At 50.6% G+C, this 23,875-nt stretch overlaps 1 protein-coding gene across 19 annotated transcripts in view; it reads left to right on the top strand.

The window, feature by feature from the left end:
- The window catches only part of PTPRF (protein tyrosine phosphatase receptor type F), a 374,760-nt gene that overhangs the window by 327,232 nt on the left and 23,653 nt on the right, over positions 1–23,875 (top strand). For 9 of the 19 annotated variants that reach the window (XM_026790433.2, XM_014276085.3, XM_014276081.3 and 6 more), the window contains 8 exons: positions 4,584–4,837; positions 5,583–5,673; positions 8,623–8,835; positions 12,049–12,203; positions 13,090–13,101; positions 15,409–15,524; positions 18,236–18,268; positions 21,135–21,232. In XM_026790433.2, the coding sequence (XP_026646234.2) occupies positions 4,584–4,837; positions 5,583–5,673; positions 8,623–8,835; positions 12,049–12,203; positions 13,090–13,101; positions 15,409–15,524; positions 18,236–18,268; positions 21,135–21,232 (972 nt within the window). The remainder of the gene's footprint in view (positions 1–4,583; positions 4,838–5,582; positions 5,674–8,622; positions 8,836–12,048; positions 12,204–13,089; positions 13,102–15,408; positions 15,525–18,235; positions 18,269–21,134; positions 21,233–23,875) is intronic. The other 10 variants (XM_014276090.3, XM_014276087.3, XM_014276086.3 and 7 more) reach the window with 3 other exon arrangements.

Raw genomic sequence — 23,875 nt, 5'->3', positions numbered from 1 at the left:
CCTCTGCAAAGGTGCTGGGGCAGAAGCAGTGTGACTTCTCTTTCTCCTTGCCCCCTGCCATGTGTGCCTAAAGTGCAAATACAAGGTCTGCATGAGCTGGGGGGGATCCATGGCCAGGGGAATGAGGGGAAATCTTGAACTGCATGCACATCAAAGTGTGTGAGTACCTCCCCTTCCTTGTTACTAACTCTCCTTGTTTAAACCCTGAAGCTGAATTACCTTGATCAATAGCAGGCACTTGTTAACATACAGTTTAGCTGAAGCAGACAAGGCTTTTGTGAAGACCTTGTGGTATTCAAAGCTCTCCCAGATGTAGGGCGCATTAGGATCAGTGTTCAGATGTCTGGCTGCAAGGAACTTCGCAGAGCCTGTTACTTGGCACTGTGCTGCAGAGCCAGTGTGCTGCATTTTGCCTTGTCTCATGGCCCAAAGCCCACATTGCTGTCTGACAGTGCAGTGCTGGAGAGGGACACTGTGACCCTGGGAGCATTCCTACCACACAGGGATGGGAGTGGCTGGAGCCAGGGATGTAATGCTGATGCCCTGTCTGTCTCCTCTCCTGGCTGCATAGCTGTGATTGCTATCACAAGGTGACTCAGGGGCTGCCCCTGCTGTGGGTTGACCCTCAGGTGAAATAGGAGATGGCATTAGCCACTTGTTAGCTAAGAGCAGTCATGTAAACCAGAGTGTTCGAAGGATATTTCTCTAATAGTGCCTTCTTTTTATGAATATTCCCAGACTTGCAGGCACACGTGATTCAAGGCCAGGAGCTGAGGGTCAGCTGTAACTCGTTGATTGTGCCAGTTGAAAGAAATCCTTAACCTTCAGGATTCTGTGTTTTTATAAACAAGGTTCACCTCTCTCCTCCAATTCAGGCACCTGGGAGGCTGAGGCCAGAGCCTAATAGTGTAACTAGCATAGCAGATAAATCTCCATGGGAACAATTAGTATTATCTACACTTGATAAACAGTCTCATGCTAAATCTATGTCCCAAAGGGTGTCATATTCTACTTTAACAGATTTAATTAAAGTAGATATTGTTCCGACAATGAATAGTGAAGCACAGGCAGGACTGATGCTTTTTTTATTAGAGAATGAACTGAGACCTTAAGATTTTTCATTGCTGCCAAATCAATAATGAAGTTTTGAGATCTCTTTGGGGAATTTTCACAGCTTCTTCTGGTCCAAGAGATAAATTCCTTGTAAAATGTTGCCCAGCAGTTGTGGTGGAGCAGAGTCACTATTCCTTTTTTTTATTCCACCTGCAGAAGGCTGTTCTGGAGCTTTCTTGGAAAGTGCAAGATAGATACAACCTTCTCCTTGGGGAAAGGGCATTTTCCTGAGATACATTCTTCAACTTAAGTGTGGGACAGAGGATATATTGGTTAAAGGCAGCATTACAAGGTATTTTAGAAATGGGCAGAAGGAACAGTGCCTTTTGAAAATTATAATGATCTAGGTTTGGAAATAACCCCTGAGAATGCTGGGCAATGCTTTCTCACAGTGTGTCCCATAGAATGTAGTAATTACTCCTGCCTGCAAATACTCCAGCCTTGTCTACTTTTCCATCGAGTTGTTATCTTTCCCAGTGTTGCACACTATGTGTCTTTTCATCTTTTAGTTCAATACATTCTGTACTGCCTTGAAATCAAATATGAGAACTTCAGCAGTGACATTTGGACCCACCTAGCTTTGCAAATCTTCTCCTCTAGGTAGGAGCAGCAGAGATGACATTTTACAGCAATCTGTGGGCTAGTCAGCACTGTTTGGCAGTTCAGAGCCCTTGGGCCAGATTTGCTGCTGACTCTGGTAGTTACCAGTGGGCCATGATGCAACCTCTAAATAGCATTCCTGCTTGACCTTCCAGGCATCTTCCAGCTGCACATGGATGACTGTCTCTGAGCCCTTACATTGGTGTAAGGTTTACGTAGAGGCCTTAACTAATGGTGCATAACATCTGAGAAGACAATGTGTTGTGGCAGGTAAAGGGACGTGGAACTGCTGCAGCAGCTGTGAAAAGGAGGGATGGCAGAGAATGCTTCAGGAAAGCATTGCAAATGCCAATTTCACTGTCTTTGGATGCAAACTCCTGTGCATGGCAATAAAAATCATCATCTGGTGTTAGCACTTAGATTCAGAGACTGTGTCTTTGCCAGTTACAGTGCAGAGCAGGCAGGGAAACTCAGAACTGAAATGCTTACCATCTCTTCTGCCTCCTCTTGCTCTAGGAAAATGGCTCTGTCCCCAGCACATGCTCATGTGCAGGCAGTTGGTGGGTGTCTTCCCTAGAGCACACTGAGAAGCAGTTGGTGATGCCTTTATTAGGGAAGAATTCGTAATGAGAAATCTTATCCAAGAGGCAGCAGAACTCTGTGGGCTTATCATCCTTTCAGCATAACTTTTAATGTTGGAAGTTTGATTTTGTTCAAATCTGTGTGGGAGCACATGAAAGAGAGGTCTTGCTGCTCCCCAGAACATGCCCTGGCTTACAGGCACCTGGTGTATCCAGACCTGTACTGTTGCAGTGTCACTGGAAGGGGTGGTGCTGGTCCAGATAGCAAAGCTGCTAAGATGATTTGAGGTCGAGTAGTCCTGTCTTTGGTGTACATACTTCTGTGTCAGAGCAACTACATATCTGATTCCAGTGCTGCAAGAAGCATTTCTTCATTTTGATTTTTCACTCATTTTAGCACTCAGCTGATGCACGTCTTTGGAGAAAGGAATTAAAACCTGGGAGAAAATACTATCAAGAGGAGTCACAACAGAAAACAATTCTCTGGCTGTTCTACTATGCCACCTTTGACAGCCTTTCTCATATGTGGAGCAGCAGCAGGGCCTTTGTCCCTGCACACCTGTTGCTTTAGTTACTTGGTGCTTACTTTCACAGTCCATTCCTGAAAACTGAAGCACGTCAACAAATGAGATTGACTGCATCTCTTCTCCATAGCTGCCTTCTCTCTGCTGCTGTTTCCTGTTAGGAGTCTTTTCTCAAGAGCAAAAAAGCTGGAGCTCTTTTCCTATCCTGATCTCCATGCAAAGTGACATGGAGAGGATTGAAGCATGCTGTGGGTGTTGCTGTTTGGATAACACAAAAGCTGAGCTGCAAATTCTAGGCCTAGCCAGGTCCTTGTGCTCCGCTGTCCTTCAGATCTCTTTCCAGGACCTCTCTTCTCCTTCCAGCTCCAACACTGAACATAAGAGCAGTGCTAATCAGCTGCCCTTGTCCTAGAATGCTGGCAGCTTTCTGTAGAGTTCAGCCACCTGCTGAAAAGGGGACTTGAAGGAAGGTTTGGTCCCCCCCTTGCTGCTGGCATCAGCCTGAATGGCGGGCTCAGCTGGTGAAAAATTATTTCAAGTAATTAATCTTCCACAGAGCTGTCTTCTCTCTCTTTCAAGGCCACTGTTGAAACAAGCACATTTTACCATGGGGTCTCTGCCTGTAACACCTAGTAACTGGCATGGTTTAACATGCTCCAGCTCTACCATTGCCAGGCTTTGGCATGCTGTCTCTGCACCACTGTCAGAAATCCAGCACTCCCCTGCCATGCTGGGCAGTCACCTGGTGCAAAGAAACATGCTGGTTTTTCACACCTGGGACACAACCTGTGGCTTCTCTAGCTGTGTACACCCCATTGGTCTCTGTCTCTGGGAACTGTGGGAGTTCTTGCTTTGCAGAGGCAGCACCCAGGGTTTTGGGGTAAGGAGTTGTTCCAGCAGGATCAGGATCAAGGTTCCCAGTGCACATGGGCTGCTGGGTGCAGCTAATCCAGCAGTGCCCATGGCTGCTGTGCCTGGGGGGAGATGGGGGTCCTGCATATCTGCAACAGGGCATTGAGGAATGTTGCTAGCTGAGGGGTCCACAGGGAGAGGCTGTGTGTGGGGGCTGCCCCCAGCCAGCAGCAGCTCTGCCCTGCCCTGCCCACAGCCCTCACTGCAGGCACGGCGGGGAAGAGCAGCTCCGACCTCCTGCCCACGGCTGTGGCGCCAGCATCTGTTGCCATGGCGACAGGGTGTCACACCTGCAGAGCCGCCATCCTGGGTACCAATTTGTGAGCCCTGTGCCGGATTTGTCAGATCATTGGTGAGGCGTGTAACTCCCCGGTCACCTTGCTGGGAGGGGGATGATCTGCCTTAAGCATCCAACCAGGCATCAGCTGGCAGACATGGGAGTGACACCAATTTAAAGCAGACAGGATTTTACACCACAAGCCTCATGAGACAGGAAACAAAGATCCATTCATTTCCACATGGGGGCAAGGCACAGCATCTGGATTCCTCCCCCAGGTAGGTGCTAAAAGCAGTGCATGTGGCACCACCGGCCTCACTGCTGGCCTGGCCACCCAGGCTGAGATGACCCCTCTGTGCACCATCACTGCGAGGCACAGGGACCACAGCTCACCCACCCTCTGCTGGGGGTTGCTCTTCTTTAGCTAAAGATTTATGGCTGTTTACAAAGCATACAGTAGCCAAACCACCTGAGGGAGGGCCCAGAGCCAGACTGTCATCTCTAGCGCTGCTATTTTCAGTGTGAGTTTGCAGCAGCAGCTGTCAGCTGCATGAACATGTCCTTTTCCTGTTTCAGATTCTCTACAATAGCCAGAGTGTGGAGGTGGATGGCCACTCGATGAAGAAGCTCATAAGTGACCTCCAGCCAGACACAGACTATTCCTTTGTGCTAATGAACCGTGGGAGCAGTGCAGGGGGGCTCCAGCACCTCGTCTCAATCCGCACTGCTCCTGATGTCCTGCAAAGCAAACCCATCGCCACAAACAAGTACATACAGGAAGGAAAATTCACACTAACTCTTCCCAAAGTGCAGACCACTGTGCCAGTTCGGTAGGTGCCATTCCTGGGAGGAGAAGGCAGGGTGGGGGGCTAGGGGTGGGGAGAGAAACGCAGGGCAGACCTCTGCCAACATGTGGATTTTGTAACCTGGGAGTGAATTTCCAAGCAGGCTGTGGTACAGAGGCAGGCATTTACCCACATTATGGATCATGGTCTTGGCTTTTTCTGAACAAATATTGATGTGTAATAAAATTAAGACAATTCTCTGACAGTCTGCCCTCACCCTGGTGGGTATATTCCAGATGCTACCGGCAAAAATACAGTTGAGGATCAGGAGGGACTTTCTCTGACACTGTATAATATCCTTTAAATAAATAATGCCTAAAGCCTCAAGGAGATTAAAAAAGCGAGTTTGTGGAAGTCTTATTCGTTACTGTGGTATCCTTGAGCTGAAGCACAATTTCCCCAGGGTTCTTGCTACAATCCGATTATATAAATGTCCTTCTCACAGCTCCTACACCACCCTCTGGAACCCAGTCTGTAGATCTTCATTATCCTAATGAGTGGTAATGGCAGTATTCTCTTCTCTGGTGCAGCTGGAAACCAGCCTTTTCCTTACTGAGCTCTTCTGCTGTTCAAAGGCCAGGGAAGGGAGTAGGTCATCCTTGAGTCATATGGCACACATTATTTGGTGACCTGCCAGATGGTCGGGGACACCACTGGGAGATCTGCCAGTGGTCAGGGAGCCTGAGATGGTTCAGGGTCCAGTGTTTACACTTCCTTCCTTCCTTCCCAGGTGGTACTACATCGTGGTTGTGCCAGCTGACCAGAGCACCAGCACCCTGACTGCTCGGTGGCGGACGCCTGATGAGATGGAGCTGGACCAGGTAGGAGCCTGCAGCAGCTGCTGTGCTGGAAGTGGTTCCCAAAGAGCCCAGCACACTTTGCCCAGGCCTCCTGGCAGCGGCAAGGATGCCATAACACAGGTGCAGGCTGCACATCAGGCATAGGGGCTGTGGGATGGGTGCCCCCTCAGCCTTTTTTCCTGACACTACGTAGGAAGGAGGCTGGAGTCAAGCTAAGGAGTAGCCACCTCCCAGAATGTGCCCCCTTAGGAGACCGCACTTGAGTGTCTCAGAGCTCTGGTCAGATCCTGTTACAGGTTGTACAGTCCTTGCAGCCTTTTTTGGATGAAATGACCATGCTGGTATTTAAAACAAGCTAGAAGAGAAAACTTGGTTTCAGTTTATTAAGCTTTTTTTTGTCAGGAGGCTTTTCCCTCTCTGGACAGGACCTAAGCCTGCAGTGTAGATATAGAGTTCATTCTTGTATCTAACAAAACCCACAAAGCTCCCTTCACACCTGCTTGTTAAAGACTTTGGGCATTCACCAGCCATTACCCCAAGATGCAGCTTGTGCTGTCCCAGGAGTGCTCTGACACCCAAGGCATGGAGCATGTGCAGGTGTCAGGGGACTCCCACACAAGGGCTTTGTGGGCTCTTTCTTCCCCACACACCACCACCACCCCCAAAGTGTAAAGGAAAAATTCCAAGAAGTCACACACAGAAAGATCCATTGAGATAACAATGAGATGCAAGCTTGAAGCACTCAGAAATGACAAACAGCCAGAAGCTGCAAGTCAGCCCTTGGCTTTATTTACATGACCACACAGTCATTCTTGTGAGGCTCCAGCTCCACAGTTGTATTTGTGGTTCTGTTCTGCAAGTGAAGCACAGCTGTGTGATGGAGAACCATCACCCTGCATATTTTCATTGCAGAAGTTTTCCAGCATCACAGATGCCACAAGGAAAAGAGGACCAGCATGAGGAAGGTTGCCTTGGTTTTCAGCTTTAGGTGGTTGAAAGCTATGGCAAGAAATAGTTTCTGTCTCTGTCTTACCCAGCCTCAGGCGAATTATTTAAGCCAAAATTTTCATTAGCAGCCAGTGTCTTGCATATGTGATGTTTTTGAGTGCTCAGTTTGAGATGCTGGAGCTCTCATTTGCAAAGCCTAAGCATCCTCAGCTGCAGAGAAAGTCAATAGGAGCTGGATATAGTCAGTGCTATAAAGAAAATACTAAGTTTTCTCAAAAAACAAAACAAGCTGATGTCTTTTCAATTTGACATTCAAATTTAGTGGATTTTTTTTACATTAATGTTTCAGTATTTCTGTTCTTCATCTGTAAAATTGGGATAATCACTTTTATCTTGACTCATATGGGTGTTTGGAAGATAAGATCATTAATGTTTGTGAAGAGCTTGTAATAGTATAGTGATCAGCACCATAGAAAAGCCCATGAGGAAATTATTAATTTTGTCTTCAGAGCTGGATTTGAATAGTAAGCAATAAACAAGGCCTCAGGCTGCATAATGCAAAGAAGAAAACAAAATGTGGAATATCTGCTCTTTGATTAAGCACTGTCTGTCCTGTGTATTGAACAAAGCAGGACCTACAGAAAAGATAGTCTGTGACTCTGCAGTCAGGGGTGCAGCACAATGCATGTACATAAGACAGCTGAATTAATTTTGCACAGGCAGTATTAATTTTCTAATTTTTCAGGATCTGAACTTTGCAGGCCTAGCAGTTTTCTGATGCAGTCTTTTGCTGTGCATTACATGTATAAGTGGCAGAAGCCTCCAGCAACCTTAACCACAATTAGAGCTCTGTGGTTTTGTGTACATGCACATAGAGCTGCACATTCTGCTCCAAAGAGCTCAGCTGTAATCTCAGCCAGATTCAAGAGATGGGTGTAGGAAGCAAATTCCACACTCCAAAAACTATCTTTCTGCTTTTTCCCCTTGGGATTACAGTGACATTTGTGAAACTAAGATTTCTCCAGCCTCTTTTTTATTTCTTTTTTTTTTTTTTTCTGGTGATACTATAATGACAAGGTACAGTTTTCCTAAATTGCTTCTATGTGAGTTCTGAAAGAGGACAAGGATGGACTATCAAGGGGAAAGAGTAAGGAGCTTCTTACCCAGCTTCTCCTCCTCAGGGGGAGTAAGCCCAGCTCAACAGTGTGACTTTGTGTGCACATCACCATCCCTAACCCTCTGGTGTTCCCCATCTGCTCTGACAATGTTGCCTTGATAAATTTCTGTGAGAAATGTATTTCATCCCTCCTTCTTCCCTTTGAATTAGAATTTCTCTTCCAAACTCAATGTTCATTTTTATGAATTGGAAAAAAAGATCTTTAACAATTTGAGAGTCATTCTTAGCAGTGCAATTGGATTTTTGTGCGTTGTATCCTTTTTCATTAACTTGTGGCTATGAAATTTGCCATTTTTACTCTGAACATTGCATGGAATCTGTTACCATTCTGTGTGGTTTAAACAAAGCTCTGCCTGCAGCACAGCAGCAGGTGAGATACAGGGGCACTAGCAGAAGGAAAAGACACAGCAAATGTGACTTTTTCCCTGAACATTACCATCAGCTGCAATTCACATCCAGTGTCTGTAGAGAGTGTGAGTTGCTGTCCAGACCAATAATTAGGCCACAGAACATGGCTTGGTTCTGCCACACCCCATTGGGATACATGACTCAGGGGGACAGTCACAGCCAGGCTGTCTCAGCCCTGTCAGCTTCCCAGGACTCAGGACACTTCCAAAGCCGAGATCCTAGTGGAGGTTCTTGCAGTGAGGTTCTGTGACAGATGGCCCAGCAGTGCCTAAATGGATAATCCTTGCCTCTGGCTCCTTAGTACCACCAGATACAAACCAAACCCAGTTACCTTCTCCTCCTTCCCTTCACCCTGCCGAGTGCCTCAGCCAGGGAGGTGGCAGTGTGAGGTGGTGCCATGCTGTCCGCAGCAGTGATGGCACTTTGTCTGTCCCCAGCTGCTGGAGGCCATCAGCCAGGGGAGCCAGAGCAGGCGGCAGCGGCGCCAGGCAGACAGACTGAAGCCCTACATTGCTGCTCAAGTGGATGTGCTGCCTGAGACCTTCACCCTGGGGGATGAGAAGAACTACAAAGGTTTCTACAACAAGCCTCTGTCCCAGGACCTGAGCTATCGCTGCTTCGTGCTGGCCTCGCTGGAGGATGGGGACACGGTAAGGACCTTCTGGGGACACAACACAGCCTGTCCTGGCAGAGCTGGGCTGGGCTTGGTGCAGGCAGGGAGGATGGGGACACGGTAAGGACCTTCTGGGGACACAACACAGCCTGTCCTGGCAGAGCTGGGCTGGGCTTGGTGCAGGCAGGGAGGATGGGGACACGGTAAGGACCTTCTGGGGACACAACACAGCCTGTCCTGGCAGAGCTGGGCTGGGCTTGGTGCAGGCAGGGAGGATGGGGACACGGTAAGGACCTTCTGGGGACACAACACAGCCTGTCCTGGCAGAGCTGGGCTGGGCTTGGTGCAGGCAGGGTGAGCAATTGCTGCAAGGCAGGATGACAGCATTTTCTGTGAAGAAAGGAGGGAGGCTGCATGGCTGGCCTGAAGGAGCGGAGGCAGCCGTGGGAATTGACTTGATAAATGGTGTTTTTGGAGGGAAATGGCACCGTGTGCTCCGCATAACAGATGAGTGTGGAGGGACAGTGTCAACACACACGCTCTGCACAAGCTCAGTTCTGGCTTGCAGGCTGTGCTCACAGGCTTGGCACATGGTTGGGATGGGTTCTCATTCTGCTTTGGTTCAAGTGTCTGCAGAAAACAGTCCACAAAATCCTACCCTACACAGTGACTGCAGTGAACAGGGTGTTCTCCCTGCAAACCTGCCCTCGCAGGCGCCTCGCAGGCGCCCCAGAATTTCACTTTGAGACGACACCTGGAGAAGCAAACCTGTTTCCCATCACAGTGGATTATCAGCAGGGCAAAGGTGCAGAGTTCCCTGCTGTGTGGGGATTCCTGCTCCTGCACGTCTCCCTGCTGGAAAGCAGCAGCACACAGGGCCTGGGCAAGGGAGGGGCTGATGCAGGAGCATCAGCAAGGAGCAGTTCTGCAAGAGCTGGACATCAGTGTCCAGCTGTAAACACAGGGCAGGAGTGGTGGTGGCAGCAGTAGCAGCAGCCAGTGTGTAAATAATGGAAATTACAGAGAAGTGCCAAATCCTTTGGTTGGATTCCAAGCTGTGGCTTCCTTCCTCAGCCTCATTTGCTTGTAATGGCTAATTAGGGCTGGTCAGGTTCTTCATTACTCATCCAGCTCACGTGTTTTAGTGGCAAGATGGGCACACTGGTGAGGGAAGAAGAGTCACAGATTAACAACAAGGTAAGGCAGAGGCCTTGAGATGACAATCCTGACAATCCCTTGCAAGAAGAGGTGACCTTAACTAGTTGATCCCAGCTATAATCATCATCTCCTCACTAGCACAGACCTGCCACAGCCCTCTATTAAGCCAGCAGCCAGCAGCAGAGCTCCTACAAACCTCCTATATTCCCTGCTCCTACAGTCCACCTTTCTGCATCCCCTGCTGCATCACATTCCCTTTCATTTGGAGCATGAGGCACTGTCCAAGGCTGTGCCCTGTCTCCCCCACCCAGCTCCTCTGAAATTGCTTCCTCTCTTAAGTGTCAGCAGGAGAGCATAACATTGCCCTTCTTCAAAAGCAGAGGGAATGTGATTGAAACACTGTCTCTGGGAGCAGGGGCACCTGCACCTCTGAGTCTGCCTTTGGAAATGCCACTGAGATAACAGTCCTTCTGATCTCTCCTGCATCTGACTTCCCTTGGAAGGCAATGCCTCCAGAGTGTGTCTGAAAAAAGTATAAATCTCTGCCTCTTACACAAAGCTTTGGAGGTGGTCAGACCTTGCTGCACACTTGTGTGTGCTCCTTCCCTCCCCCACCAATGCACCTGGACCTTCCTGGGCAGTCCCAGGCAAAGCCTTTTTGCTCCCACACAGAGCAGCCCCTTGCCCAGGAAAGGAGAGTCCCAGGCTCTCCTGTCTGTGCCATGCTCAGAGCTGTAGCTGGCTCCCTGCCCTGTTGTTTGAGCTGGACTCAGGGGTGTAGGGACAGTCTGATGGGTTGCAGTGGTCCTGTGCAGGCATCCTTTAAGAACAGCATTGAACCAGGAGCTGGCAGCTATTTCAGCTTTTGAAACAGGCTCTTGTGGGGCTGAAAGGTTTCACAAAGTGGCAACCACCCCCCCCACACTTCTTTCCAGAGAGTGGCACCTCTGCTGATAAGTCTGAGGAGAGCAGCTGGGATGCTGAACTAGTGCGTGCTGCCAGAAGGATGTCCCAGATAAGAGCATCTTCTGTACTCCACACATGTTTGAAACCAGCCTGGCTGGGATCAAGGGCACCTGTGAGAGTAGATCAAGATGTGCATTTGTGTGACAGCAGCAGGCTTGATTCTTCCTTTTTTTCTCCTCACATATGTGAAGATATGAAGTGCACGTTTAAACTCCAGCCTTAAAGCAGGAGATTTATAGATCCACGGGCACCTCTTCTGTGACCAAAACTCTCTATGGCAGGAGCAGAGCTTTCTAACTCCTTAATGCCTGGCAGCAGGTGCTGCTCAAAAGCCACAGGCACGGAACTGATATAGCTCTGGCTCTCTCTAATAGGTGGAAAGGATTTGTTTTTGCAGCATTTAACCCTTCTGAACCAGCAGCTCTGCGCTGTGAGGATGCAACACAGCTCTGTAGGCCTTAGAAACAGCAGCAGAACAGCAGGTGTGGTGTCATTTTTCTGCAGGAAGGGTTTGGGTCTCTGCTGGTTCTGTCTAGCTGGTGGGGCTGGAAAGCTGTCCCTTCAGGTTATAAATCACTGGGCTGCCACATTGCAGAAGGAAAAGGAAACAGTGCGAATGAGCCTCTTTCTAAGGTCTGTTTATCAAAGACATCAGGTAGAAAATGTTCCTGTCATTTCATTCCTTTAAGAAAACCCGCCTCACCCAGCAGGGGTTTTCCTAATATAACTCTATCCTGAAGAGATGTGTTGATATCAGCACAGCAGGTATTGTAAACCACTTAGGAATCATCAGCCAGCTTCATTGTGCAATTCTTTGGGATTCAGAAGCTTGCGATTTGGCTCCAAGAAAGTCCAGGGCTGGCAAGGGGCTCTTAGCTGGGCTTCTTGAATTTTGCACCTCCAGGTGGGATTTGTCAGCCTTTAAGTTGCTGGCACTGGAATGTTTCACAGCAGCAGAATTGCTGGCACCCAGAATGTGTCAGGGCAGGCAGAAACTGTTGCCACAGTGTGACCATTCTCTGCTAGCCAGCAGCAAGGGGAAACCTCAGCATTTCGGGGATGTAGCTGCTGCTTTAGCATTAATGGATGCTTGCTTTTCTCTCCCTCTCCTGCCTGTGGTGTTCAGAAGAGATATGCAGCCAGCCCCTACTCGGATGAGATCGTGATGGAAGTGGCATCAGCGAAGCAGCAGGATGAGCCAGAGATGCTGTGGGTGATGGGACCCGTCCTGGCTGTGATATTGATCATCATCATTGTCATTGCCATCCTTCTCTTCAAAAGGTGAGATCCAGTCTGGGACATGGCAGTTATGGCAGGAGCACTAGAGGTGCTGGCACCTTCAGGGCCTTCCTTGTAACCTCCAGGTACAGACTTTCAGGGCCTTCCTTGTAACCTCCAGGTACAGGGAGCTCTGACAGACAGTCCTTGGTGCCATGGGGAGGAGGAAGGTCTCTACCTGGCACAGCAGAAGGCTCCTTTGTAAGAGAGCAGAAGGGCTGGGTCTGCAGAAGGGAGTTAACACCAGCCCCAGGACAGTGCTGCTGTGGGCTCTGGAGGCATATGAACAGTGGGACAGAAGAGAGCAGCAGCCAGTCTGACTGCTCTCTCATCACAACTTGGATTGGCAGCCTTGGGAACTTCTCTGGTCCTGTCTCTCTGTAGAAATTGCCTGCTTGATCTGTGGGAGCTGCCCTCCCTCCTGTGAATTTTGGCTGAAGAGCATGACCTTGGTGGTGAGAGCAGGGTATGGATGCGCCAGGCTGAAATCAGAGTGGAGCTTTCTTAGGGCCTCTCAGTCCTGACTGCTGGATCAGGACCACCCTCACACTGTGCTCCTGTGGGAGCAGACACCTCCTCCTGCCTGTCAGAGCAGTCCTGCTCCAGCTGTAACTGCAGCGTGTGATGATTGTTCATCCTCTGGAGGAGCCATGGGTTGCATTTGCATGTGTTCATGTAGCCTGTTCAATTACAGTAGGTCATTCTCTATCAGCTCAGCTCTGAGGTTCTGCTCCTCCTGGGCTCTCTATTTACATATGTCTCTCTAGCTGGGGAAGGGAGCTGCCTTTGTTGTCTGATTAAATGGAGCTGTGCTGTGCATGTGCAGTCAGTGCCTTTCTGTGTCAGTGATCATCTCCTTTCTTCTGTTCCTGCTTTTCCCTGGATCTAGTAAGCAAGAAAGGTATGAATCCATTTTATGTTTTTGTTTTCCTAAAATTTCAAGTCTATTTCCCTTTTTAAAAATCTAGCCTGAAGCTACTAAGGGGCATCTTTGTTTTTGGGAGTGTGGAGCATGCCAGCGTTAGGAGTTTACAAAGACTTTGTTTCCTCAAAGGTATCAGCGGCCTAGCAGTTGCCAGCCTCTCACAGCTCTCAGGGAGAAGTTCCAACATAAAGACTTCCTAGACTGCTTTTGCAATTAAATTAAAAATCAAAAACCCCCAACAATAACAGCAGTTATAGGGGCTCCTTTGTTTTCTCAGTCACTTCAGACTGAGAGCTGTTCCCTCAAGAATGCATGTGCATTCCTGCAGTCTCTAATGAGGAAGCTTTGAGGGAATACTGGACAACTGTAAGAAACAGCATGTTTGCTTGTCTTTAATGAGAGAAAATTACCCCAGAGGGGATTTCTGTGCCAGAGCCCCATAGAAGGTATTCCCACCTTGCCTTAGCTTTGCCTTGTCCCAGAGTCGTGTGGGTGCACCAGGAAGTTCTGTCCTGCAGTGCCCAGAGCTGGCACCCGTGTCCCTGCTGCATCCCTACCCATGGGAGAGCAGCATGTCCTCTTCAGCACCACCCATGTGCCCAGAGTGATGCTGTGGTTTGGCTGTCCAGCCTGTCTGAGGAGGCATTTTCTCCCAAAGATAGCTGTGTGTAAAATTCACAGTGCCCAGTCTGTAATGGGAATGAATTGAAGCTGAGCAGCAGTGGGTAGCTTGGGATCTGCAGGATGGTTTAGAAGTTTCCCTGACTGGGCTAATGAGGCAGAGATAAAGTTTAATTATGTTCTGTGCCCATTCCCCAAAAAAGATGGCCCAGTTTGCTTGAGGACTGGTACAGAGCAGCTCATTGCACATCCTGCTGTGCTCCTGATAGGAGGTTTATTTGTTGGCTGTGTATTCTCCATTCTTTCTGTCAATGCCCTCAGTCCTTCAGCTCTTTTGTCTTGGTCCAGGCAGCTGGAAGGCTTCTGAGATGTTGAGATGCCTCAGAGTAGGGTGAGACTCACAAGCTGGTTCTCTCCAATGAACAGCTCCAGTGTTTGCTGCAGCCTCAGGCTGCAGATGGAGCTCACAGGCTGGGCCACACAAGGAACACACGCAGGTTTCACTCGTGATTGATGCACCGTGTCTTCTCTAAGTGCCTCTCATTAGTGGCAGCCCAGCATGCCCAGCCTCTGATGGAAGTGAAAGTGCCCTGTGCCTGTGAGAGCATTTGGGATCATGCATGGTTCAGGGTCGTTACTATCCAGGGATGCAGCTGCCTTTGTGCAGAACCTGGCAGCCCTTCAGTGTGCTTCCAGGGGCCTCACAAGGAGGACCAAAGCACAGACTGATTGTTGCCATTTGCAGGCTGGTAAATGTGCTAACGTTTGTGTACAGCAGCAGTGCTGCAGCTCCCTCTCTTCCAGGAAACATCAGGTCAGCAGAGGGGTTCAGGCAAAATCCATCTGGGGACTGCAGCCAAAAGACAAAGTCTCTGTGTATTCCTGCATGCTCAGGCTGTTGGCCAGGTGCCAGGGTCAGCACAGGCTCAGATGAGAGAACTGTGTGCTGCTCCTGCCCAACACCCTCCTGCAGCCCTTGGGTATACCCACCATATTTGTAATCTAGAGCTAGAAGTGGGACCTAGAGATTCGCCAGAAACTCTTCTTGCCAGTATTATATTTTCCTTAATATTCACTTGTCCACTTTTTGATTGGATCTGTCCCTGCTTTGCCTGTGAATTCCAGTAAGAGCCTGAGGCGGTGGCATCGCTTTAGGCATAAATATAGCATGAAGAGACAACATTGTATTTTATTGTTCCATTAATACACGCCTTGGGTGCCTTCAACCATTCAAGACATGTATTAATGGCCCAATAAAACACACCCTGAAGAGCCTTTACACTATTATATTACAGCATTCTATATTTAAATATTTCTAATACTTGAAAAAAATTTTATTATATCCTTCCACTACAGGAAATAGTTCCTATAGACAGTAAAAGGAAGCAGTATTTTGCATCTATCTGCATTTTCTGTAATAAATACTGTGCAGAATACCACATTTCAAAACTGCCTCACTAATCAAACATCTGACATTGCTTATATATAATCTTTCCTGTTTCATAGATGGGAAATTGGAGGCACAGAAGATGATATGACTTACCCAGAGCCTCAGGGTGCTCCTGACTGTCTGGGACACAGGCACCCAGACCCCTTCCTAGGGTGATTCATGCCAGTCTCTGCCAGCACTCACCTGCTTGTCTCTGCCCTCTCTGTCCACAGGAAAAGGGCACATTCCCCCTCTTCCAAGGATGAGCACTCCATCGGCCTGAAGGACTCACTCTTGGCCCACTCATCTGACCCAGTTGAGATGAGGCGGCTCAACTACCAGACTCCAGGTAAGGAGCAGCCCATCCCCTTGAATCTTGCTTCCTCTGGTTCCCCTTCTCCATGTCCCCGTCCCAGAGGCAGAGTGCAGTCCTTCCCACCCTCCGGAAGATCCACACCTTCTCAGTCACAGTGACACAGAGTGGGCTTTTGACCAAGGATGTCCAAGTATCTCCTCTCTGGGTTGCAAATCCTCCTCCCTGGGCCTGTCACTGCAGGCCCGTGAGGCTGGGGAGCCTGGATGGGGCTGGTCTGTTGTGTGGTGTGTGTCAGACACAGTGTGGAGCTCATTACACTTGTCCTGAGCTGGGAGGAGCCTCCATGCAGTTGGGAGTGTCCACACCTGAGCTTCAGTGCTGAGCACAACTGGGGCGGTGTTGGCCACAGGGGCTGCATCTGGGGCAGTCAGGAGGTACACAGAGCTCTTACACTGCTGAGGGTGCCCCAGCAGCATCATTCTGGGATCTTCGGTGTGCTGACTCTCCTCCTCTGCTCAGCTAAGGGTCAGGACAAGAGCTCCCTGCAGACTACAGTGCTCTGCAGCCAGTGCTGTGGCCCACTGAAGGACTCTGCTGATCATGGTGGTCTCAGTGCAGAGGATGTTAGTTCAGTAAAAGCCATTCTCTGCATGCTGCTTTCACTGGCCTGGGATGCCTCAGGCTGTAGCTTTGCCAGCTCATGGAGGCAGCTGTACTTCACACTGCAGAAAGGTCTTGTGCTGCTGCTTTGTGTCTGCACGTCTCTGATGGCACCGCAAGCACAGTACCTGTCATTGTAGTGATCAGAGACAGGCTCTGCCCTGACTCGTTCAGAGCCTTTCAGAGAGTCCAAGTCCTAGATGAACTGAGGGAGCACTTGGGCTTTTGTGTTGGAGGGAGCAGTTCAGCAGCAAATGAGGCACATACAGTTCTGTTCTAACTTGCAGCTCCTCCTGGTCTGTAACCTACTTTTCTTTTCCTCCTGCTGCTCATTCATCTAAGGGCTTTCATCTAATAGGAGAGTTTTGAAGGGGCCATTTCCTGATGTAAAACTGCTGTGTCTGGCAGGGGGGGCAAGAACAGCCTTTCCTGTTGCCACTCACAGCAGTCTGGCTCACATCTGGGGTGAGCTACACCAGCACATCTTTTTCTGTGCCGGGGCAGCTGTCAGGGGTCTGTAGTTAGTGCATCTCCCAGGCAGAACCAGTGGCAGATGTCACGTGTGGGCAGCAGCAGAGCTGGCACATTAATTGGTCACAGCACACACAGGATGGTGTCACAGCATGGGAGGAAAATGCTGTGGGGAGCAGGGAAGGCACGTGTGCCAGAGGAAGAACATCTCAACAGGCAGATCACCAGGAGCAGCACTAGGGAGGGGGTCACACACAGTCAGCAGCAGCATGCAGCTTCTTGAGGAGGAGCACAATGTTAAACAGGGACCAGCTGTGCATGGGGACAGGCCTCTGTGACATGTCTCCATGTGGGTACAAAAGCCATCTTTGCTGTCTGCTTGTGGTTTGCATTGTGTGAAGAATTGTGACAAGTCGGGCTTGCTCCCATCATCAGAGAGGTCAGGGTGTTTGCATCAAGGGTGTCCCTTGCTAGACCTGTAGCAAGGTTCAAAAGCTGCCGTCAGAGAGACAGGGTGCCAGGAAATTTCCTTTTCCTGTCTGTGAGGATAAGCCAAAGATGCTGCTCATTTGTTAAGTTTGCAGAGCTCTCTGGAGAGACAAAACCAAGCCAGAGTGTGCAGTTCACTCGAGACAGCAGCAGGACCCTGGGATACTGCCAGACACTGCTCCCCCACCAAGAGACAGCACTCTGTCCTCCTCCCCTTCCCCTCCTGCATCCCTTGTGAGTCTCTGAGGAGTGGAAGGGGGTGTTGTGCAGCTTGAAGTGACTGTTCCACTCCTGATGAGCCTGTCCTCGTTAATGAGGCACATGAAAGCCACCAAGCCCAGTGGGCCCAAGCTGCTGCCCCTGTCACTCGATGGAGGTCGAGGCAGTGCTGTGAGGATGCATTGACAAGAGGTGCTGGCCACCAGCCCTGGTAGTTGGTCTCCCTGCTGGAGCTTGCTGAGCAGGGAAAACTTGTTTAATGCATAATTAATTGGTCTACTGTTATTAAATATTAAGCTTTTCATTTTTGTGGTTTTTACTTCAGACAAGGGTTATTCCCCACTGCTGGTCGCCCTGTACCAATGTACTGCCGTGCCAAGTCACTGAGAGGATACAGGCCTGGGCAGTGTCCCAGTACACCATGAAAGGAGACTGAGTTGTGCTGCTGATGGGCTGTGAGCGAGCTGGAGGATCAGGGGCACTGAGCAGAGGTGGCTGGGGCTGAGTGCTGTCCCCTGGCCACTGAGTGGCACAGGTGCCCCTGTACCTGCCATCTGCTGGCCCTTCCCTGGGCCGTGGCACTGGGGCCAGTGGTGTGCAGTGAGAAATGGAGCTCTGAGTGTCACTTGAAGGCCTGTGGACTCACTGCCTTGCAAGCAGCTCCAGGTGTTTGCCAGTGTCAGGGGCAGCACTGGCCAGAGCCAGCAGTTGCTGTGTAACAGCCAGGTGCAGGGCAGCCCCAGGGCCAGGCAGTTGGTCCTGTGCTGGAGGGAAGCTCCCAGTGCTGTGGTATATGGTGCTTTCCTTTTCATCTTCATCTCGTTGTCTTTCCATCTCTGAACTTCTGCAACGATGACTAAAGGCTAATGGGATTTCTGTTCTTGCCCCATTTCTTTTCTTTGCAGGTGCCAGTGTCCCCTGTTGCCCGAATATCTCAAGTTAGTTTTAACTCCTGTTTTTATCTTTCGACACCTTTTGCTTTTTCTTTCCCTTTCTCTCTCATATCTGTATTTTTTGTTTCAATGTCATGAAGATCACCTTCACTCACAGCAGACTGTAAAATGGCAGTGATTCACTTTCTGACATGATGTGTGGGGCCAGGCTCGGTACTGCTCGCACGGCACTACAGCAGCTCACTGCAGGACAGTGCACAAGGGATGGTCCCCAGTCATGGGCTGCCAGGAGGCCTCTGCAGCAGCCCTTTCCCTGCTCCAGCCTCCTACCCCCTCAGAGTGGTAGGCCAGGCTCTGCCATGGTGCCAGGCCTGCAGCTGGCCCTGCATGGGGACTGATAACCTTGGCCATTCTGGAGGGAGTCACCAGCTAAAAATCCCAAATGGACAAATTGAAGGGGGCTCTTCAGTGGTTGAACACACTCTCTTCCTACCTTGGGCAAACTGGTTTCCCTAGGCTGGGTCACCTCTGTCACAGACAGAGCACATGACAGACAGATAAGTCTCTGGACTGCCTGAGTTTGGGTACCAGAATCCCGGGCACAAAGAAAGCACTTAACTGCTCTAGCAGCTTGGATGGAGTAGTACCAGCCTGCAGATAAAAGTGCCCCCTTACCACTTGTCTTCTGAGCTCAAGTTCATCCTCAAACAACCATAAAAGCGTGGCCACCCTGCCCTGGGATGTACAGGCATCTGTGTATGCACACAGGAATGGGAGATGTGGGGTAAATACTTCCCCTGGGAACAGAGCCAAGGGCTTTGCCATGTGTCCCTGCAGGCATTGTGAGACCTCTGAGCTCTTCTGGCCTCGTGGTGAGCTCACTGTCCTCTTGCAAGAGCAATTGGAAGAGCTTGTGGAAGTCCTGGCGGTGTGTACAAATCTCCATCATGCCCTGCACTGTCAGTGGCTGTTTTTCTAGGTTCACCATCATGGGATTCCAACCACCTCTTTCTCCCCACCTGCTCTTGCAGCTCTTTTGTTGCTGCAACATTTCTCTGGCTGGCAAAACACAAGTTTGGAGAGAACCACCTTGTGTTTCTCATCAGAGATGAGGATCTGCAGCTCTGCTGTGGTCCATGGCTCTGCTGTACTTCGTACATCACTGTGTTGGAGAAGCACATACTGTGGCTGTGTTCCAGTCTCCTTGTCCTTCCTGTCCCACACTTCTGTCTTGGTGCCACACTGTTCTCATCCTTCAGTTGCTCGTGAGTGGCAGCTCTGCAAAGGCTGCTCCTCAGCTACAGCCTCAGAGATCTGGCATGAGTGAGGAATTTGTGCCAAAACCAGCATCATCTCTGTCCCTTTGAGGGCTTGCTCAGCCACCTCGGGGATCCTGATGGGTGAACTGGCAAACAGGACCATCTGCAGGAGGACCTCAGCACAAGGCAGAATAGGGGTACTTCCTTCTCCACCTGTCTGTGTGTTCTCAGGCCATCCATGGATATCTGTGCACTGCCGAGCAATGGCAGGATGAGTGTGTGTTGGATTGGATCTTGCTGTGTGCAGTGATGTCAGATGTTTTATGCAGAGGTCTGAGGGTAACACTCCCATGTTATCACCTTGTGACTTGTCACCACCGTGTGAAATGTGTGTACCCAGCCTGGAGACTGCTCCATCACCTCTGTGGCCCGTCACTGCCATCTGTGGCAGTGTTCAGCCTCCTGAGCAATTGAGAAGCTTCTGGCTGTGCTCCAGCCTGTCTCCCTGGGTGTGAGTCAACAGCTTCAGCCTATTAATAATCATCATTACCCGTGTGGGGTTTCTGGGAAACCCATAGAGCAGCCGATGGAGTCACGAGCCTTGGGATTTGGATGACATGTTTCAGAATCACGTTCCTGCCAGTTCAACATCTCAGCATCAGAGAAGGAGGTTGTGGTGGTTAAGCTCTGAGTTCCAGGGCTCAGGAGGGCTCCTCCCAATCCCACATGCACACCCCCGCAGTACCTGTCCCATGTGTGGGATCTGTGGGATCCCTTCCTCTGGGCCTTTCTGCTGAGCAGGGCTTTAGCTGTGCCTGGGATGAGCTGTGATGTTGCGTCCCTGGTCTAGGCAGGGCAAGACTTCTGCCATGGCTTGAGCTACATCCCAGCTCGCAGCAGCCTCCCAGAAGCTGCTGGAGGGCACATCCCTGCCCATGTGCCTTGCATGAGCCAGCGCAGAGGAGCTGGATTTTGGGCCCTGGAGCAGGCTCTGCCTCTGGAGCATCACTGAAGAGTTATGCAGCTGTGGGCAGAGCTGCTCCTCAGCTTTCAGAACACTGTACAATGTCCTACCAGGGAATGATCCATTCTTCTGTGGGGCCCTTTGCATCCTTCTCTAATGCCCCTGGGACTGTGACAGCATCTGGCTACCCAAAAAGCTGTGCACATGCACTGCAGAGTTTTCCCTGCAGGTCTGGCAGAGTTTCTTTGTGGCTAATGCCATTGTTAGGGGTAAGCAAGAGGATCAGCCTAAGCCCTTGGCGGTGGGAGCACCACCAGTGTGTTCAACTGCAGCCCATGCGGGAGCCCGGGAGGCGCGGTGACAGCAGTGACAGCGCGTCTGTGGCCTGTTCCTGCCGGGGCTGGCCGAGCCCTGCCCGCTGCGTGGCCTGCTCACTGTGCCCGTGGCTGCACTGTCCGAGCATGCTCACCCGCCATGCCCATCCTGCACATCACCTTTGTGTTCTGTCCGCGCCCCAGGACTGCCGCATGCCCTCAGCTCCCCTCCATCCCGCCGGCGCTTCCATGGTCACACGTGTCCGCCTGTGCCCACCTCGGGGTTTGCTGTGCCCCTGCTCTGCTGAGCCCTCCTCGTCCGTGCAGAGCCATAACTGTTCTCCTCTCCCTCCTCCCTCCTTGTCTGCTTGCAGGCATGCGTGACCACCCCCCCATCCCCGTGAGCGACCTGGCTGACAACATCGAGCGCCTCAAGGCCAACGATGGGCTGAAGTTCTCCCAGGAGTACGAGGTGAGCTGACAGCGGCACGGGCAGCACGGTGCAGTGGTGCTGGCCAGGGCCCCAGCAGAGAGGGCCTGGTGAGAGCTGAGCTGTGCCTTCCCTGCAGCAATGCTGTGTGGTCAGTCCCCACGCCAGCCCTGGGAGCCTGCCAGCTCTCCCTGCCAGCCCCACAGTGGTGGGAACTCGCCCTGAGCAGTTGAAGCGTGGCTGGTACAGGGAGAAGGCCTTGCAGGAGAATGCACAGCAGCCTGCCATGCTGCCATCATGGTTAAAGTCTTACGAGTGAATGGGAGCTCATGTCTGCCTACCTGGACTGCCACTGATTACTTTGTTCTGCTCTGTGAGGGCAGCACTCCATCCAGGTTGGCTGATGTATTTTGGTCTGCAGTATGTGTGCCCATTCACTTCCATCTGCGTTCAAAGCTTTGCTCTCTGCACCATCCTCTGCTGCCAGCAAACATGCCTTGTGAGTTTTCATTCCTGCTTTCCCCAGCTAATCTCCCACTCGACTGTGCTGGCATTAGCCTATGCCATCCAGCATCAGTGCCCACAGAAACTCTGCTAGTGTCCCACTGCCCTGGAGTAGTCCAAGCTCCCCTCCTGCACAGAGCTTTCTGTGCCTGTGACCTGCAGTCATGAGCTGCAAACCTGCCTGCAGTTCTGGATCGTGCTGCCATCGTTGTCCGTGTCTCTGGTGCAGCCCCTGGGTAGGTCCTGCCTGCATCCACCACGATGCTGCCTCTGTTCACACACACAGGCATGTGCGGGGTGCTTGGGGAACCCCTCCACTGCAGCTCTCTCAGCCCAGCTCCCTCCAGCCCTGCCCTGTCCTCTCTGAGAGCAACTTGCCAAAGGGAGGGAATGTGGAAGGAAAGGGGCTGACCTACCTGAGGGCTGCCTCACCTTTTTTGATGCTCTCCAGGCTGCGTGATTGGGTTGCAACTGTTTAAAATTGAGAAGAGTTCCTCTGCAGCCCTGAGAGCAGGAATGGCAGGATGATGTTTTGCTGTGCTTATATGCAGAGCCCTCTTGAGCTGCAGGGGACTTGTAAATAAACCCCCCACTAGTATTAAAGAGGGAATAAATTTGGGAAGTGTTCTTTGCATGTGTTATCACTTCTGTTTGAATTGTTATCTGCCTGTGCCTGTGGCCACCCCTTCCTGCACCGTACCTACACTGATTTATGAGATGAGATCAGAGCATTTGCCCACAAGGTAGGATTATATATGCCAGGAAAGGGAAAGCAGATCTCAGTGTTGGGAAGGTAAGAGACAAATTCCAGCTAGTTCAAAGGGTGTGCTGCTTGTATCTGAGGAAGGCACAGAGCTCCGTTTTTGCTTTGGGATGCCAGGTGCAGGGTCTTGGCTTCCCTCTGCATTTACTGTCTGAACCAGAGAGATGAGCTACAGCATTACATTGTGACTTGGGAAATGTTTAAAGGGGTAACGTGCTTCCCTTGCAGTTACCTGTGTGCTCATGTGTGTCCTGCCCGTGGAGCCAAAGTGTGCAGTCATATCTGTCTGCCTTGGGCTTTTTGTTACCAGTCCAACTGAAATGTTAAGCAGGGCTGTCCACTGTGCCACAGGCAGGCTGTGGTTCTGCTGCACAGTAGGGATTCAGCAAGATCCAGTGTCTCTGCACTCCCATCCTCACATTAGGCCTGTGCTCAACAGAGCCTGCAGCATAATACTGAGCTGTGGGAACTGTTTTTGAAAAAATGAGCATTAAATAAATTCTCTTAGCTGCTTTCATGAGCCTCTCTCTTCTCATTTCTCTTTCTTTAGAATATCATGGCTGGTTGAGAGCACCAATCAGTTGTACTTCTCATGTTGAAGCAGCTATTAAGTAGCTGATTGTTGCACATAATTTTTTTCCCCTGGATTCTGCTGTGTTTGACTCCTCATCATCAGAAAATTGCTGAACATGACAGGGTTGTAGAGTGTTTGACACTAGGACTGACCCAAAAGCAGAAGGGGTTGCACCTTGTTGGCTTGTGGGGATCAGTGCAATCATTTCCCATTTGAAATGCCAGTGAGAAGAATCCTGGACTGAGTTTGAAGAGAGCAGCAGCCTGTGCAGGGCTGCTGTGGCAGCAGGTCTGCTCTCATCCTGGTCCCTGTGTGTGTGGGTTTGGCAGGGCAGCAGCTCCCTTTGCTAGCAGGGCTGCAGGGCAGGACAGGCATGCTGTGTGTGCTGCTGACTAAGGGAATCTGCAGAGTGGGTGTGGAAAGAGCAGAGGTGGGAGGGGAGCAGCCCCTGTGGGAGCCCAGGAGACAGGAACCACACCTCAGCACATGCTTGCATTTGCAGTGAGCATTGATACAATCCCAGTGCTCACCCTGGGGCTCTGTGAGCCCCAGACCTTACCCAGAGCTGAGTGGTGACCCAGTGCTTTGAGAAGTGAAGGCCCTGCCCCTGTTCCCCATGGCATAATGGTGCTGCCAGAATGGGCATAGCACAGCTGAGCAGGGAGACACAAGGGAGGAAGGCATGGCAGGTGAGCCCCCAAGGCCCATTTGCTGTTTGATTGTGCTTTGAAATAGTTGCATTTTAAGTGTTTTTGTAGAGCAGCCTGTCAGCCTAACATCTCTGTGGGGTGCAGGGCTGTTTATAGATGGCTCACATTCCAGGAGCAGTGGCACCACAGGCAGA

Source organism: Zonotrichia albicollis, chromosome 8, assembly GCF_047830755.1.
Source record: "Zonotrichia albicollis isolate bZonAlb1 chromosome 8, bZonAlb1.hap1, whole genome shotgun sequence".
NCBI classification, from domain to species: Eukaryota; Metazoa; Chordata; class Aves; order Passeriformes; family Passerellidae; genus Zonotrichia; species Zonotrichia albicollis.
Note: the sequence above shows the minus strand (reverse complement) of the source record. Positions and strands in the feature narration are given on the sequence as shown.